This window comes from Colossoma macropomum, unplaced genomic scaffold (assembly GCF_904425465.1).
Source record: "Colossoma macropomum unplaced genomic scaffold, Colossoma_macropomum, whole genome shotgun sequence".
Lineage (NCBI taxonomy): Eukaryota > Metazoa > Chordata > Actinopteri > Characiformes > Serrasalmidae > Colossoma > Colossoma macropomum.
This window is the reverse complement of record NW_023494796.1, coordinates 17,401,725-17,417,875: the sequence shown is the minus strand read 5'-3', so window position 1 is coordinate 17,417,875 and position 16,151 is coordinate 17,401,725. Positions and strand designations below refer to the sequence as shown.

The following is a 16,151-nucleotide window of genomic DNA, read 5'->3' as shown; positions in this document are numbered from 1 at the left end:
CTTCTAAGACTGAACTTTGGAGGTGTGGGAAAATATCGAACCCAGTCCCTTCTTGCTTTGAGGCGATGTAATTGTACAGTGTGTTTTGATTTTTTTTCTATGACACTGTAAAAGGAATAATTCTACTGTGACTGGAAAATAGATAAGTGAAAGGTGGTCTCTGGTGTTTCACAGTGTTCCTTATTAATAAAATATATTGTAAATTTACAAAATGCCTGTCTTTGTGTTGACTTTTGGAAATGTTTATGCTGAGGTGATAGATTTTATGATCGTTTTCACTGTTCAAAGTAATTTAATTCACATTCTTATTTCTATTCAGGCAGCTTGAGCTGGGTGTGGGCCAACATCAGGAGGTGTCTGTTCTTTTCTTTGTGCTGATCCGCATTGAACAACAGTGATTCAAAAAAGAGACTGTTGGCTCAAATCCATGACCACATAGAGGAGCATGACCACTGCAAAGGCCAGTACTGCCCCACTCTTTCATACAATTGCATACACACACACACGCATACTATCTAAGGATTTTACAAGAAAAAAAGCTTCTTTTTTTTTCTCTCATTCTTTTTGTCTGAATAGCAAAGAGAAAATGTTTGTGCCGTGTTGTAAACCTATACAGCCTCCTCACAGTACACAGTCTCAAACTCATTCACAGTTGGCCAGATCAGTCCACCCTCCAATTCACTGACCAATAACAGAAGAAAAAACCTTCTGTCTTTTTGCAAATAGTCATACGCAGACCAGCACTTCATATTTTTCTGCTCTCTCTCTCTCTCTTTCTCTCTCTCTCTCTCTCTCTCTCTCTTTCTCTCTCTCTCCTTGTTTTCACATTCATTTTATCAGCTCCACTTACCATAACATATAGGACCGCTTTGTAGTTCTACAATAACAGACTGTGGTCCATCTGTTTCTCTGCATACTTTGTTAGCCCCCTTTTACCCTGTTCTTCAATGGTCAGCACCCATAGAGACAGGACCACCACAGAGCTTGCATTATTTGGGTGGTGGATCATTCTCAGCATTGCAGTGACACTGAAGTGGTGGTGAAGTGTTGGTGTTTGTTGCACCGATATAAGTGGACCAGACACAGCAGTATATATGTGTATATATGTGTATATACATATGTACATATATATACACATATGCAAAGCTCCAAGTTTGTCTTGCACTTGTGGACGTACACTGTACATGTACAAAGTATGTCCTTTGAATAACTTTCCTGTGTCATCTAAATGACCAATGTATTTCTCCAAAATTCTGGCTTTACAGTGAAAACTGGGCAGTCCTACTCATGGGTAACACTTACATAAGTATCCTCCTCACCAATCACAAGGCTGATTTCCCTGGTATGTTAAGTGGTTTCAAACATATACTGTATGTTCTGACATTGTATACAGTGTATATATGTATATAAATGTATATAATGCATAATTTAAGCAGGGTTTGCTGTGCTACAGGTTAGTAAAGACTTGTTGCTAAACCTTTACTAACCTTGTCTTTGTTAATACAAAATTTCTGTTAGTCCTCCTCTAGCCCTTCTCCAGTCGTCAGTTTCTGACCACAGAGTTGCTCTTGGCTGGATATTCTTGGGTGGTGGGCCGCTCTCTACTTGGCATTGACACTGACGTGTAAAAAATTCCAGCAACACCACTGTGTCTGATACACTTATACCAGCACCATCACAGACACTACCATACGACTACAGTGTCAGCATTGCTGCTGTGCTGTGAATGATCCATCACAGATAATATCTGGACAACATTGGTGCTGTGGTCAGAAACTGACCAGTGATTAATGGTTTAGAGCCATGATTACCGACCCAGGTGCTAGAGATGTGCCCTCCTGCAGAGTACAGTTCCAGCCCCAATCTGCCAAAACTGCTCCAGGTATTTCAACTTCTTGAGAGGTCATTGATTGGCTGATCAGATGCATTAGTTTTAGGTGGGTATGTTAGATGTAGATTGGAACCATTGGAACTAATCTCTGCAGGACAGTGGATGTCCAGGAGGAGGCTTGTTGAGCACTGGTTTAGTGAGAGCTGATAAATTGTGCAGGAACAGATGTCTTGCATTGTGTAATCGTAGATCTATATAGTGGAGACATAAAGGGGATGAAGCATATAAATTGATTTCTCTTTTTTTGTGACATCACAAAGAACAGAGAGTAAACTTTAAGCTCTGAGTAAGTTTGGCTGGGAAAACAACAATGGTAGACTTCAGTAAACTCGAGTTTTGAACTCCAGCCTGTCCATGTTCCCTTGCAGTCTCTATCTTTCTGCCAAAGACTGTGGTGGTGATCCACGCCAAAGTAACTTTACTATGGTGTTAGCTTGGAGAGATCATTTGGACAGGGATATCAGAGACTTTCAGTGGTCATTCTGATAAGCAAAACCTCACATAAAAAAATCCAGTAAATGCTATTATTTTACATAGATTATATGTTTTTATGCAGATACATATTTCAGTAGTGAATTCTCTTAGTGTTATTAAATGACTAGCTTTGTCCATTTTTATGGGGTATACGATCCCTGTTGAGGGGTACCTAGGTTTTCAAAAGGTTGTAATGCAAATAAGAATGATGATTTGAAATAATGTATTAAAGACTGAGCAGATAGTCAAATATTGTGCCAATTTGTGTGACAGTGCTAGCTTAAAAGTCATGCAAATGTACACCTTTGACATGTTTAAAGCATTTGTTTTGGCCAAAAGATGTTGAATATGTGGTTTTAACAATTGTTCAAAAATATGACGGTGAAAAGTTTGTGTAAAAGCTGCTCCTCTGAGCAAAGATACGTATATGAACATGAGGCTGAGTATGCAGAATATTTAATTGTTAAATGCTGTGATGTTATGACTCTTGGTAATCATATAGACAGTGTTTCCTCAGAATATCCTGTCTTCTGTTTGAGTCCTCAGGCTTTGAATGGCTGGTTCATGATTCTTCTGACTTTCTCCATCCATTTTGTTGCTGGCCGTCCTCTTCCTATTTTATGTAACTGCTTTCCAATGAATTGGTTTATCTCATAATGTGTCTAAAATAGAGCACTTCACTTTAGTTATGTAGACTTTGAGTGAGAAGTGAGGCTCGACTTGCTGAAGGATCCATGTCTTGTCTACTTTGTCATCCAAGGTACTCTCTCTCTTTGCCAGCACCAGTTCAAATTAGTCAGTGTTTGTCCGCTTCTTGACCAGCTTTCACATCCATAAAGAACCACAGAGAAGACAATTTGAAGACCTTTTCATCCTCATTCTGTCAAGTGCCAATTTGTGTTGTATTTCTTGACTGCTGGATCTGTTTATGTTAATAATTGATTCAAGTAATCAGCAGCTGTCTACCATGTCAGTGGTAAAGTGGTCTTTACTGGTGTCATAACCTTTGTTTTCATCGTATTAAGCTGAAGTTCTATCTTTAACTTATAAGGGCCTTCAGATCTTCTTGACTTTCCACTATGAGTATTGCGTCGTCTATAAATCAAAGGTGAACATTAGAGAGATATATTGAAGGAAGCTTTGGTCTGTTGGGTTAACAAAGTCCTTTAGCCTATGTTTAGCCTTTAGCATAGCAGTCCGCGAGCTGCTTCTGTGTCCTCTGGCACTGCCTTCAGCATGGCTTCTGTGAGCCAGCTGCATTAGACAACGCCGTGGTCCAAGGTCTGGTGTTTGCATTCAGCCAGGAATCAAGAACTGGTGCTTGTAGCATAAAGGATTGTAATATTCACCAAACTACATTAGTGTCTGACGCACAGAGATGTAAGCGATACTGCATGGGAAGCACATAAGAGACAAAAAACTTGAGAAATTTGGAAGTAAACACTTTTAGCACCATTTTTTGCCAAGTCTGAGAAGCTTCTGTATGCTTATGCGAACCCTCCACATGTTATTTATATATTTATATACTGTTCAGTTCTGTTTTTACTAATTATAATAGTAGTATATATGTAATATATATTCTAACAAGTAGATCAGTCCCTGGTATTGGCATATCCCGACTGGCTTCAAAGCTGGCTACCATTAGCAATCGCTAGCTAAATAGCAGCTTCTAACCTGAAAAAGCCTACATTTTAGATGAACAGTTAGCAATATTGCCATTTTTTAACTAATATTCTGCTATTCACTTAAGAGGTCTAAAGGCTCCTTTAAATACAGTCTTAAAAAAGATGGTTCTTTAAGGGTGCTTTATTAAAGCAAATTGTTCTATATAGAACCAATAACACTCTTTTCATGATCAAGGGGTTCTTTGAATCATTAAAGAGTTCCTCAGATTGATGGAGAATGTGCTATAAATGTTTCTATATAGAACCTTTTTGAAAAGGGTTCTATAAAGCACCAAAAATTGTTCGTCTATTGTTACAGTGTGAAGCCTTTACGAAAAGGGTTCTATACAGAACCATAGAAAACACACTGTGCATCAATCTGAAGAGTTCTTTCACCATGCAAAGGGTTCTTTGAGTGTTCATGGTTTTATATAGAACCATTTTCTATTCTAAAGAACCCTTGAAGAACCTGTGAAGGCCTCAAAGCCAAGTGAATAAACCCTGTACACAGCTTCATGTTGAGCTTGAGCACATGGGGAAAACACATATTTTGATTGTTTTCCCAGCAATACTGATGTAGATAGAACCTCCTAACACCAACGTAGCTGTTTTTAAAAATGAACATTTACTATTTAAACCTTGTACAATTGTTTGTTCCTTGCCACAGCATCAATAATCAGCTCTAATTTGCATAACTCATGTGCACTCATATTTGATAAAGATATTTGATAGAAGTTCATGAGCCCATGACATATTGATTATCTACTTGAGTTCTTTTTTTTTTTATTATCCTGTGTACAATATAAGTGATGTCTCTTGTTCCTCTCTCTTTTCTAAATCCTGTTTACACATTTGTCACTCTTTTATTGTAAGTTGCAGGATATGCTTAAAGTGTCATCAAATGAGCTGTTCTATAATAGCAAAACCCTCGGAGGTTTTTTTTTCTTACAGTAAAAAATCTAATCATATAAAAGCTGGTAAGGTGTTTTGATGTGCATAGTATAGACTTGCACATTCTTTGGGCAGTGATTAGGCAAACTCACGCGTTCTACCGTGACTGTAAATCCTCTTTACTTTGTCACTGCCAGTAAAATGAATAGTGACAAATGACTCAGGGCCATCAAACATTGAAATTGTACCAGAGTCCGTCTGTGAGTGTGACTGTGTGACCTGTGGGTGGGTGGTTTGTGTGTGTACTTGTGTGCTTTAGAGGACATTTGTTGTTCTCTCTGAGAGAAGAAACATGTGTAATCATTAACTCAGACTTCAGTAAAGAACAGCTTGTAAGCTTGTGTAGCAATAATGCAGAGTATTGAGCAAAGTCATTGTAAACTGCTTTGGGACAATTTAAGTGCGTTAAGTCCAATTTCAGTGGTGCACCTTTAAAGTGGTAGTTAGGTAATAAATAAATAAAAAATAAATAATCGAATAAATGAATAAATGAATGAATGAATGAATGAATGAATTAATGTACACAATGTTCCCCTGATCCCAAAACAGCCAAGCTATGTTTAATGCTTTGCTTCATCAGTTTTGCACTGGAGTCACAAAGTTAATGTGGCTAACAAGTACTAGAATCTTCTAGCCCAACCAATTAGCACTGTACTAACTGCATACATAGATAATCACACCCTTGCCTCAAACTGTGATGAGTTATGAAGTCATAGACTTGCTTATGTGGTTTCACATGACACTTTGTGACATATCTATAAAAATGGACAGACATATGTAGCATAGCTAAAAGCTGTAGCAGCAGCTTGATTTTTTTTGATGACAATATTTTATACAGTCTCAGAAACCACACTGTGAATCTAATCGAACTGTCTAACTGAAGAAGGACAATGCAAAATACATATAGTTTTGTTGGGTAAATTGTCTGGGTTTGATTTGATTGGTCAAGACCATGTAAAAATAAAGGTGTCAATAAAATAAATAAAGGGTTCTTCGGAGTGATGCCGTAGAAGAACCACTTTTAGTTCTCTGAAGAACCTTTCAACCTTTCTTTAAAGAGTAAATGGAATGCATGAATGTGGAGCACCGTATATACATAATATAAAGGTTCTGCAGCAGTTGAGTTTAGTTTTTTCTAGAAATGTGCGCCCAAGAGCCACTATGTCATTTGTTCATGTATGTAGGCCCCATCACCTAAATGATGTTTTGAAGTGACCTTAACATCAGGGTAATATCAGGGTCTCTTGGGTCATTTTCTGCTGAGTCTATGGGTTAATTTTTTGTTGAAGTTTTGGTAAGGACTATGAGTCATGCTGTGAGTAAGAGGGCGGTCTTTTTTTGTTGCAGTTTGTGATGGAATGGTGTGTTTGCATAGCGAACCGTTATCTCCATCCCTGCACAGGACCTTGATCGGATAAATATCCTGCAGGAGCAGTGGTCACTCACACTAAAGGAGCACCACCGTGACTGCCGGATCAAAATGATCACTTTCTCGCAAACGGTCGCCTCTGTTCTGTTTCTGTGTGCGTTAACAACAGCGGTAAGCAATAACTTCTATTGAAAAAAAGTGTTGCTTTTTACTTGTTCGATGTATGGTTCTATGTAAAAGTTTGAACGCTTCCAGTTCAATTAGATTTTCTCAGTGAAAATAAGTTAACGCTTGATCTACAGGGAAAACACTTAAATATGGCATTTTATTACAAATATTATTGCACAGTTTCTGTATATTTAAGGAGTTTAACATGAATGAATACAGAAACAATTAAATATAAAATGTGCTGAACCTTTTACACAGTTTAAACACTATGTTTTATCTTTCTTCCAATATGGTAAAACTTATTTTATTTTAAAACTTCTTTTTAGTTAATTAACAAAACATGTCATTTGATCAGGGGTGCCTAAAGTTTTGCATACGACTGTAGATTAGGTTCACATGCATCCAATAATTGTATTGATGTAATATTGTAATATATTTAATTCATGTGAACATTTAAAAGGTATACATTTGGAATATATATATATATATATAGTGATTGTGTAATTAGAACTAGGGATCCACTGATATGGGAACTGGGGGCTGATGCTGATATGATATTTTTCATGTACATTTCTGTACTGATACTGATAGATAAACATTTATAAAATGTAGAAATTGGGATTAAATCCACAAATAGATCAGTGTTGCAGAGGAATGTAACATTTATTTTTCTATGATTATAAATATGTCAAAATCAATAAAATGCACATCCTTTAGCACAAGTAGTTTAGCGTCACCTAATCTTTCTGTTTTTTTTTCCAGAGTACAATAAACGCATCATTAAATGTTGGTTTGAAATGTTGGTCAAATCTAAACATCTGTCCAATGCTGATCATTTTTAAGTGATTAGTCACTGACACTGATATGATTTTGATATGCAGGTGCATCCCAAATCGAAGATAACATTTTGTTATCAAATTATTCTTAAGTCTGAATACGCTTGAATGTCCTTAGTGAAGATTTTTATCATTTTATGTTATACAGCAAAGGGGAGACTACTCATTACCTCCAGAGGCCTGTACCCCAAGTGATGGCTTCGTAAGTACAAGTATATTACAGTTACAACCAATTAATTGCCATTCGCTTTTTATGATATGCATATTTATGCTATTTATGTTACAGATGATTTCAACTATATAAAGCCAGTTACTTTGCAGATGAATGTACAAAACAATTTAGTATGCTAGTCCTGTGCAACCTCACAGTTTTAATGTAATGAGTATTAAGCTAGCACACTGTATATAAAAATAAAGAAATGTCCAGAATGATGGATGGAGCTGTAGATGTTTCCAAAATGACAGAGAAAACTGGATAATATTGAGAATTAAGTTCTAATAAAATTAAAATCCAAAATATGTTTGGATCCAACATTAATCATATTTTAAAACTGGTGATCAGATCATAGACAGTCTTGATAATTGATAATTACAGTTGATTATTTTATCATTGAATATCTTGTAACATGCAATAAAGCACCTAAAGTTATATGCTATCTAGTATATAGTATTTAAATCTGCGTTAAATTAGTTATTATTGAACATAGAATAACAAAAAATAGTATATAATGAGTGATTTTAAGCTTTTAACAATGCTGAAAGCAAATGCCCTGAAACCTCAAACTCTTCAAGCAATGCTAAGATGATTCTGGCTTTTCCTTCAGGGCAAATACTGTCCCACCACATGCGGGGTAGCAGATTATCTTCAAAAGTACAAACCTGGGGTGGTGAAGGACCTGAACGATATGGAAGAGCTTCTGCTGGATATTGCCAACCTCACTAAAGGAGCTCAGGACAGGGTGGTCTACCTCAGAGACTCTGAGACACAGGCTCAAAAGGTCACGCCAGGTACACCTTGTCCTCCATATCTCTGTTCCACAGAATATACAGGAAACTGGCCACGTAGGTTTAGTGGAATGTCCAGTCTGAGGGTTTACTGTATGAAATGTATTGGCTTCAGAATTCTAGAGTTATTTTGTGAAGTTTCTGTATAGTGTTAATAATTGCATTAATATGGAGGAGCTGATTTGAAAGCATGATCGCTACCTATCTCAGAACAGAGAGCAGATGTGTTTGACTAGTGGCTAGAATATAGTTAGTGCTTATATAGTGAAGTACATTCAAATAAATCCACTCTGTTTCTTTCTGTAAATGAATCTCTCCCAGATACACACATTCAGAAATCGAGAAGCATGCTGGATGACGTGGTTCGCTTTGAGAAAAGCATTCTAGCTCAGGAGGAGCAAATATAGTAAGTATCTTGCTGTACATTTGCATAGAAGTGTGACACGAAATTTAAAATTGATGATAGATGCTTTTTAAAGCAATCCAAACTGAATTACCTAATACACATGCAGTGTTTGCTATCCATTTAAAAAAAAAACATTTTTAGTTATAACTTAGAAATGATAATAATTATTATGAATTTTAATATGTTGGTGACAACAGGTGACAACATTTTGCAGTTTTAGCTCACTTTTAACATGCAGTCCACATTATTTGTTTTTACTTATTTATTTAATGTAATTTATGTACTTGAGGGTAACTAGTTGTTAGCTTCAGTGTGACAGTCTTTTTATTTGCAATGTTGAAGGCTCACTTTGTGTGCTTTTCTCACATTTTTATTTATTCCTTTATTCATTCAGTATCCTGCAGTCCACCCTGGCAGCCAACGACAAGCGAATGCTGGAGCTGAAACAGCTGGCTCTTCAGCTGGACCAGAAGTGCAAGATGCCATGCAAGGACACGGTGGAGATCCAGCCCATCACAGGCAAAGGTAGCGAAAACATCCAGCTTGTTTAGTTCAACTCGTTAGCTACGCTGTAAAAAACAGAGGTTGCTAAATGCTTCTTGAATGAACATATGGTTCTAGTCTTTAATTGTTTAATTATGTGAAGGTACTTTGAAGAGGTTCTTCACAAAATGGTTCTCTAAAGAGCCATCCACTGGAAACTAAAAGTGGTTCTTCTATGGCCCCTAAGAACATTTTCAGCACTTTCATTTCTTAAGAGTGTATGACACGTATCACTTTTCTTACTCAGACTGCCAGGATGTTGCAAACAAGGGTGGCAAAGTCAGTGGCCTGTACTACGTCCAGCCTGCTAGAGCGCCCTCACCCTTCCTTGTCTATTGTGAGATTGATAGCTTCGGCCGTGGATGGACAGTGCTGCAGAGGGTATGGAGAGCACTTTCATTGAAAATATGAACGCTTTAAAAATTCTGATTGGAAATTTGTCCAGGTAGACACAAAAATTTGCAAGCTGATGTGGCCACAATAATAGAAACATGTTTAATATTTACACATTATATTTACAAATAACCGCGTACTTCAGTACATTGATAAGAATATTGCTGCTGTGGTGATTGTGGTGGTCCCTGCCTGCCAAGCTGGTCTGCCCTGATGTCATCCAATCAGGTTATTTCCTTAAGCAATAGACTCTGAGACCTTGTTTCATAAAGTTGCATTAGGAAACTTCAACCAATGGAACAACATCTGTAATTCCAGGAGGACCAGCCCAGCAGGGGGGGCTACCATGATCACCACATCATCACATTAGCAATCACAGTGGTTTGATTTGATGCAGTTATTTTGCTGTCTGATTGAACCGGTTTGTTGAAGGGAAAAAGAAAAGAATGTTCTCCAAGGCAAGTGGCCACTCTGTAGCTAAAGGCTCTGCACTTCTACTGGTCAAAATGTGAAAATCTCAGCTGCCCTTTTCATCGTAGGAACATTTTCTGATAAATCGACCAATAGAAATGGCCCAGAATTACTTGCAATAAAATCCTATGACTGTTAAGACAGTTTTGTTATGACAGTGCAGGTCCATGAGCCAACTTTCCGTGTGTTTTCCAGAGACGTGATGGCTCCGTCAGCTTCAACAGAGACTGGGCTCCGTACAAAGAAGGCTTCGGCTATCTCTCACCTGACGACAGCACTGAGTTCTGGCTGGGCAATGAGAAGATACACCTGCTGTCCGTTCAGTCTTCTGTCCCCTACGTGCTCAGGATAGAGATGGTGGACTGGGAAGGCATGAAAAAGTAAGGCGTCATGGGAAATGTGGTTATATGACTGACAAAGAGCTGCTAGTTCACTTTGTCAGGCTTTCTAGATAGCATTACATTGTATTGGGATTTGGTCTCGAAGCTCAACTTCAATGAACTTCATGGGGAATTCCACAGATTTCACAAAATGTCTGCATAATTCAGTGGTTGAGATGTAAACAAAGTCATTTAGGGTGTTTTGATGTGAAGCGATTCATTCTAGAGAAACTTACAAACTCAGATTTCTTTACAGTGCTAGTGATAGGAACCAGAGGTCATAATGTGTACAACACAAATGTAGCCATTTTATTTACTGTCAAAAACAACCAGTGAACCTACACGTCTTCTGAGAGTTTATATGTAATATTGATGGCGGTAAAATAGTGGTAAAAGTTAGGAGCGATCTTTTCCGTCTCTTAAGGTTACCATTTTACAGATAAAAATGTTTGTTATGACGGTGATGTATCAGTTATAGTAGGATTCAGAAGCCATGCAGGACTTTTCATCAATGCAAACAAACCTCTGAAAATGAGAATAAATCAATTACAAATGGACATCAATGCCCATAAATGGATGCTTATACAATTATAGAGCCTTTGTTATCATTACATACCTAATGAATCTTTTAATGTTTCTCATTTCCACAGATATGCTGACTACGCAATGTTCAAAGTAGGCCCAGAGGCAGACAAGTACCGTCTGACTTACGCATATTATTTCGGAGGTGATGCTGGAGATGCTTTCGATGGGTTTGACTTTGGTGACGACGCAAGCGACAAGGTCCACACTTCCCATAATGGCATGCAGTTCAGTACAGCTGACCAAGACAATGACAAGTACCATGGAAACTGCGCTAAGCAGGACGGCTCTGGGTGGTGGATGAACCGTTGCCATGCTGCCCACCTGAATGGAAAATATTACAAGGGTAAGAATTCGCAAAGACGTCTAGTGACGAGAACTTTAGAAATGAAAATGGAAGTTTTGAAATTGAGTCAAGTGGTCCGATGGCTCCCATTGCTCGTAAGCAGAAAGTCCTACACGAGAGTCCTTCCTTCAAACAAGTTCCCATAGCAAGCAGTTAGCTTTAGCTAAGACATACTTTGTTAGCCTGCTAAGTATCTCGGATATAAAAGTAGATGTTAAAGAGAATGAATTTGAAGTTTCAATTGCTGAATTAATTTGATATATTCATTCAAACCTTTTAACGAAAGGCTTGAATCCTGTTTGAATATCCACCTCGTTTTCCACATTATTCCATATGATGATTTCACATTATATTGTCTGAAATTCAGAGCTCAAAGTCAGGACTCAAAGCCCATCTATTCTCATTTTTATGAATAGTATTGCTCTTTTTTACAGGCACATTTATTTTTCTATATATTTGTCATCACTATCATTAATGCTAATTTTAGAAATGCGCAGCATGTCATGAAGCTGGCTTGTAACTATCGTTTAGCAAGTTGGAGATTCCCCACAAGGGGCAACATTAGCGGTCAAAACTCCTTAATATCCTTAATATCTTTTATGTATGTGTAAAGCACTTTGAACTGCCTCAGTGTACACCCTTTAAAATGTTTCTTCAAGGGTTCTTCAGTGAAGGCAATGGTCATATATAGAACCGTGAGCACGTTTGAAAGCATTAATACTACAAGTCATTTTGGAACCCTTTTTGCTAAAAGTGGTACAAAAGGTGATATAAATAAAATAGCCTTGTCCTGCCTATATGCTAAACTAGTCTGCTAGCTTTCTTGCATTATTAGCAAGTAAGTAATATCTCTAATACTTAGTAGGTAAGTGATGTCTTCTCTTAATGCTCCACAGGTGGTAAGTACACCGCGAAGGACGCTGGTCAGCACGGTTTCGACAACGGTATCATCTGGGCCACGTGGCACACCCGCTGGTACTCTTTGAAGCAGACCACCATGAAGATCATTCCTATCAACAGAATCACAGCTGGTGGCCAGCAGGGCGGTGTCGACAGCTTCGGCAAAGGAGACTTCCCGAGCCCTTAGACACACAACAGTTTCTCCTCTGAATTCATGGTTTTGATGGAAAAACCATTGGTGAATTAAAGGTGTAAAACATCTGTGACAGTTTTACTGTCAGTGTCTGTGTTTCGCATCTCTAATCTGATGCAGAGTTTTACATGAATTCTATTTTTTGGATCATAGATATTCCAGAAGTCATGTGTCTTGTATTACAGGTCACATGACCTTGTTTTACCCAGTCGCACAATGGCTAGCTAAAGTTTTCTCACTGGAAATTTGTTAGTTGATCAAACTATTCAGTTTTCAAATTGTTTAGTTTATTAAGGTGCTCAAATAACCACAAATAAACCCTTCCACCTTTTGTAATGAAAGAGTTGTGTGTGTTTGTACTACGTTAATGGACAACATACAGTCATACAGTAATAACTTTAGGTTCATGGGTCATTCAAACGCATGACGGTCTAAAAGAAAAGAATATGTATTTCATTAGAAATTGATGAAATCAAGGTTTTTTGGGCATTAAAAAACTAGCACAAAGAAATGGCTTTTTTCCTTATGTATATAAAAAATCCTTTGCTTGCTGATCTGTTGAATCCAGTGTCAGAGACATGCCATGTATGTGTGCTTGTTTGATGACGTGTTTGTCCTGCCAGTCCTGTGTGGGTGTATTTGCTTCTGCATGGGTGGTCAATAAGTCAACATTGCCACACTTTTCTCTGATAGTATGTTACCATGAGATGGTCCAGGCCATGGATCTGACCCTGATGTTCAACATCGGGGGAGGATTTCTTAATCACAGCCTAGACTTGGGCCGACCCACCGATCAATAGACAGTTAACACTGAGTCAGCAGTTTTAAGGCAGAATCACAGACAACATGCCTCCAAAGTGTCCCTGCTTGCATTCAATTGCAGGAACTTCAGTCCAAATGCAGCGTATTTACACACTTTTCACCATCACCCCAAATGAAGGTTGCTTCTTTAGTTTGGCTCTGGAGCTACCAGGCTAAAGTAGCTGACAAGTAATGCAAGCTTGCAGCTGCAAAGTTAACATTGCACAAATTGCATGCCTAAATATAATAACCTCAAACAACACTGAGTTGTTATTTAATCTGATTCTACAACTTAAGACCAGTTTTGTAGGTTCAGTGGTGCATCTTTAAAGGTATATTTAGTCAAGCAGCCAAGACATGTTTGGTTCTTTGGTTTTCTAATGGAGCTATGAGGCTAATTTCGCTGGTAAACAAGCTGTAAACAATGTTAGCAAAGTCTGAATTTTATCAGTACTTTTGCTCATTTTATAGGTAAAAGTATATCATATACGGTCAAAAAACACATAAACAAGTTACTTAGAGAGGAAGTCTAAGCATTCAGTTTGCACAATGCTAAATAATGATTAAAACCCTCCATCAGTTATTAGCTACATTGGTCTTGTAGCTCCAGTGCAAACATATCTTGGCTGACTGACTAAATATTGTTTTAATGGTGCACTGCAGAACCTACAACTGTGGACTCTAATTGTATATTCAGATCAACAACTCAGTGTGGTTTGAACCAAGTGCAGGATTATTTAGGTGTGAAATTTGCGCAATAGTAACCAAGCAACTATAAGCTTACGTTACTTGTTAGCTACTTTAGCCTTGTAGCTCCAGAACAAAACTAAAGAAAGCAGGGTAGTTCAGCAGGGTAGTTCATTCCACACTGCTCTAACATAGGAGCAATCTTCACAGTATGGTGAGTTTTACAAAACGTTAATAATTGATCTTCTGAAATTTTTGACCAACAGTTTGACTGTAACCTGTTTGTGCTTGGATATTTTATAAAACAACATTTCTTAGACTGATGGAACTTGGAAAAATGGAACTTAGAAAAATGACCATAACAAATAAAAAGGAATAAAAAAATATATTTATTACCCCACTAGGTGGCACAATTTCACGTGTTTTGATCTCTTCCTTAATAATGACATATCAGTCCCTAAAAACACAGCATTGATTTGAAATGGTGTTCTTCATACCTGTTTGTTTATAAATCGATGTCAGTGCTACATGTCAAATGAGTCCCTTTGTTTAGTTTCTGTTCATTCAATAACATGTAAGTACAAGAATAATGGCAGGACGTAGTTACTGGCAGGAACTAGTTACCAGAGATGGCACGATACCACTTGAGTATTTGCCAGTACCGATGATTTTTCTTTAAAAGCTACTTGCCTTTAAATTGAGCTATTTATGAGCTAAATACACAGCTAACATCACATCACACAATGTGAATGGGGCTATTTCAGGCTAGAATTCCTACAGATTTGGATCAGATTCATTCTTTTTTTCTTTTGATATCCCATCCAGCATTTTTTTGTTGATAATGACCTGATACCAATACCCATCAATACCAATGTGTCATCTGTACTCATTACTATACAAAGGTTTGGCCACCACTCATCACATTACTGTTGATTTTTTAAGTGAAAATCATTAATCATTAATATAATCAATTTATCATTAATATATAGCATTTAATAAACTGAAAATATAACATAAAATGTGGCATGTGCAAAAGTTTCTCTAATATGATCAATTCCGGCTCTAAAAAGAAATTGTGCTCTAAAATGTGCAAAAAAAACACCATATTCACAAGGGTATTCCAGCCTATAACTAGCATTTAATATGTTATTTATGGTGTTATGCAGTATCCTGTAGTGCAACACTGCATGTCTCAGCCTCATCAGTTTGACGGAATTCACAATTTTGTATTCTTTTTGTGTTTTCAGCCATCATGTTCTCTCATTAAATTACCCAATAAAGAAATGCCGACTGCTCATGTAGCCAATGATGTAGATGCTAATAAATACACACATGATATTCAGCTTCAGCAGTTTAATGGCAATCTGTCTTCCTTCTTCATTGGCCAGCCAGCAGAAAAAAAAACTTTTTTCTCCCACCTTCAAGACGCATCATCAGAAGGGATTTTCTACTCTTTAAACTGGAAAATCTTGCTCTAGGGACTACTGCGGCTCCACTGTAGGAAGCAAGCAGGCATGTTTACAACAAGTGATGAAATGGTTACATTAATCACTTTGGCCAAAGTGTCCTTTTAAGTTTGTTCTCTCTCTGTTTTCTGTGTTTGCTCATTTGCAAGTTTAAAAAATGAACAATATATACGGTAGAATAAATGTTAGGTTGTTCATGAAAGTAGAAATTAATCCCTGTAGGTCAATAAGGACACTATAATGAGTTTACAAAAAGTATAAAACTACCAAAACAAAAAAAGGTACAGTTATTTTACAGCTGTTGATTTGTGTGTTACGGCCCTTGGCTGAACACTGACTGGTCACTCTTGACAGCTGGATTAACTTTCTCCGCTTGTGCCCTAGGGATTAGCTCTCAATCCCACCTTTAATCTCTTCACTAAAGGCCTATGTTTTCTGAGCTCTGATTGTAGAAGCTCAGTGTTCATGCTGGAGGAGGATGTCTCTGTCCAGAATGTAACCTCTGGATGTAAAACTAACCTGACTAGCCCAAGTTTTACATTGTTTTATTGTTTTGGAATACGTCTGTCTTGCTTCAGCGGTGAGTGCTGATCATGACACTAATTGAGGAGGGACCTTCATGCTC

General features: G+C 37.6%; 1 protein-coding gene across 1 annotated transcript; it reads left to right on the top strand.

Annotated features, from left to right (window-relative positions):
- Positions 1-6,257: 6,257 nt before the first annotated feature.
- fgg (fibrinogen gamma chain) lies at positions 6,258-13,079 on the top strand. Its single transcript, XM_036582992.1, has 9 exons — positions 6,258-6,520; positions 7,502-7,555; positions 8,178-8,361; positions 8,680-8,764; positions 9,159-9,289; positions 9,555-9,688; positions 10,367-10,551; positions 11,202-11,479; positions 12,376-13,079. The coding sequence occupies exons 1-9, from the start codon at positions 6,461-6,463 to the stop codon at positions 12,564-12,566; spliced, it is 1,302 nt and encodes a 433-aa protein (XP_036438885.1). The 5' UTR covers positions 6,258-6,460; the 3' UTR covers positions 12,567-13,079.
- Positions 13,080-16,151: the final 3,072 nt, after the last annotated feature.

Excerpts from the sequence above, each read along its gene's own strand:
- fgg (XM_036582992.1), top strand. The coding sequence starts at position 6,461 with ATGATCACTTTCTCGCAAACGGTCGCCTCTGTTCTGTTTCTGTGTGCG. Across the intron at positions 9,290-9,554 it reads CCAGCCCATCACAGGCAAAG|ACTGCCAGGATGTTGCAAAC; the intron begins GTAGCGAAAACA and ends TTTCTTACTCAG. Across the intron at positions 11,480-12,375 it reads GAATGGAAAATATTACAAGG|GTGGTAAGTACACCGCGAAG; the intron begins GTAAGAATTCGC and ends AATGCTCCACAG.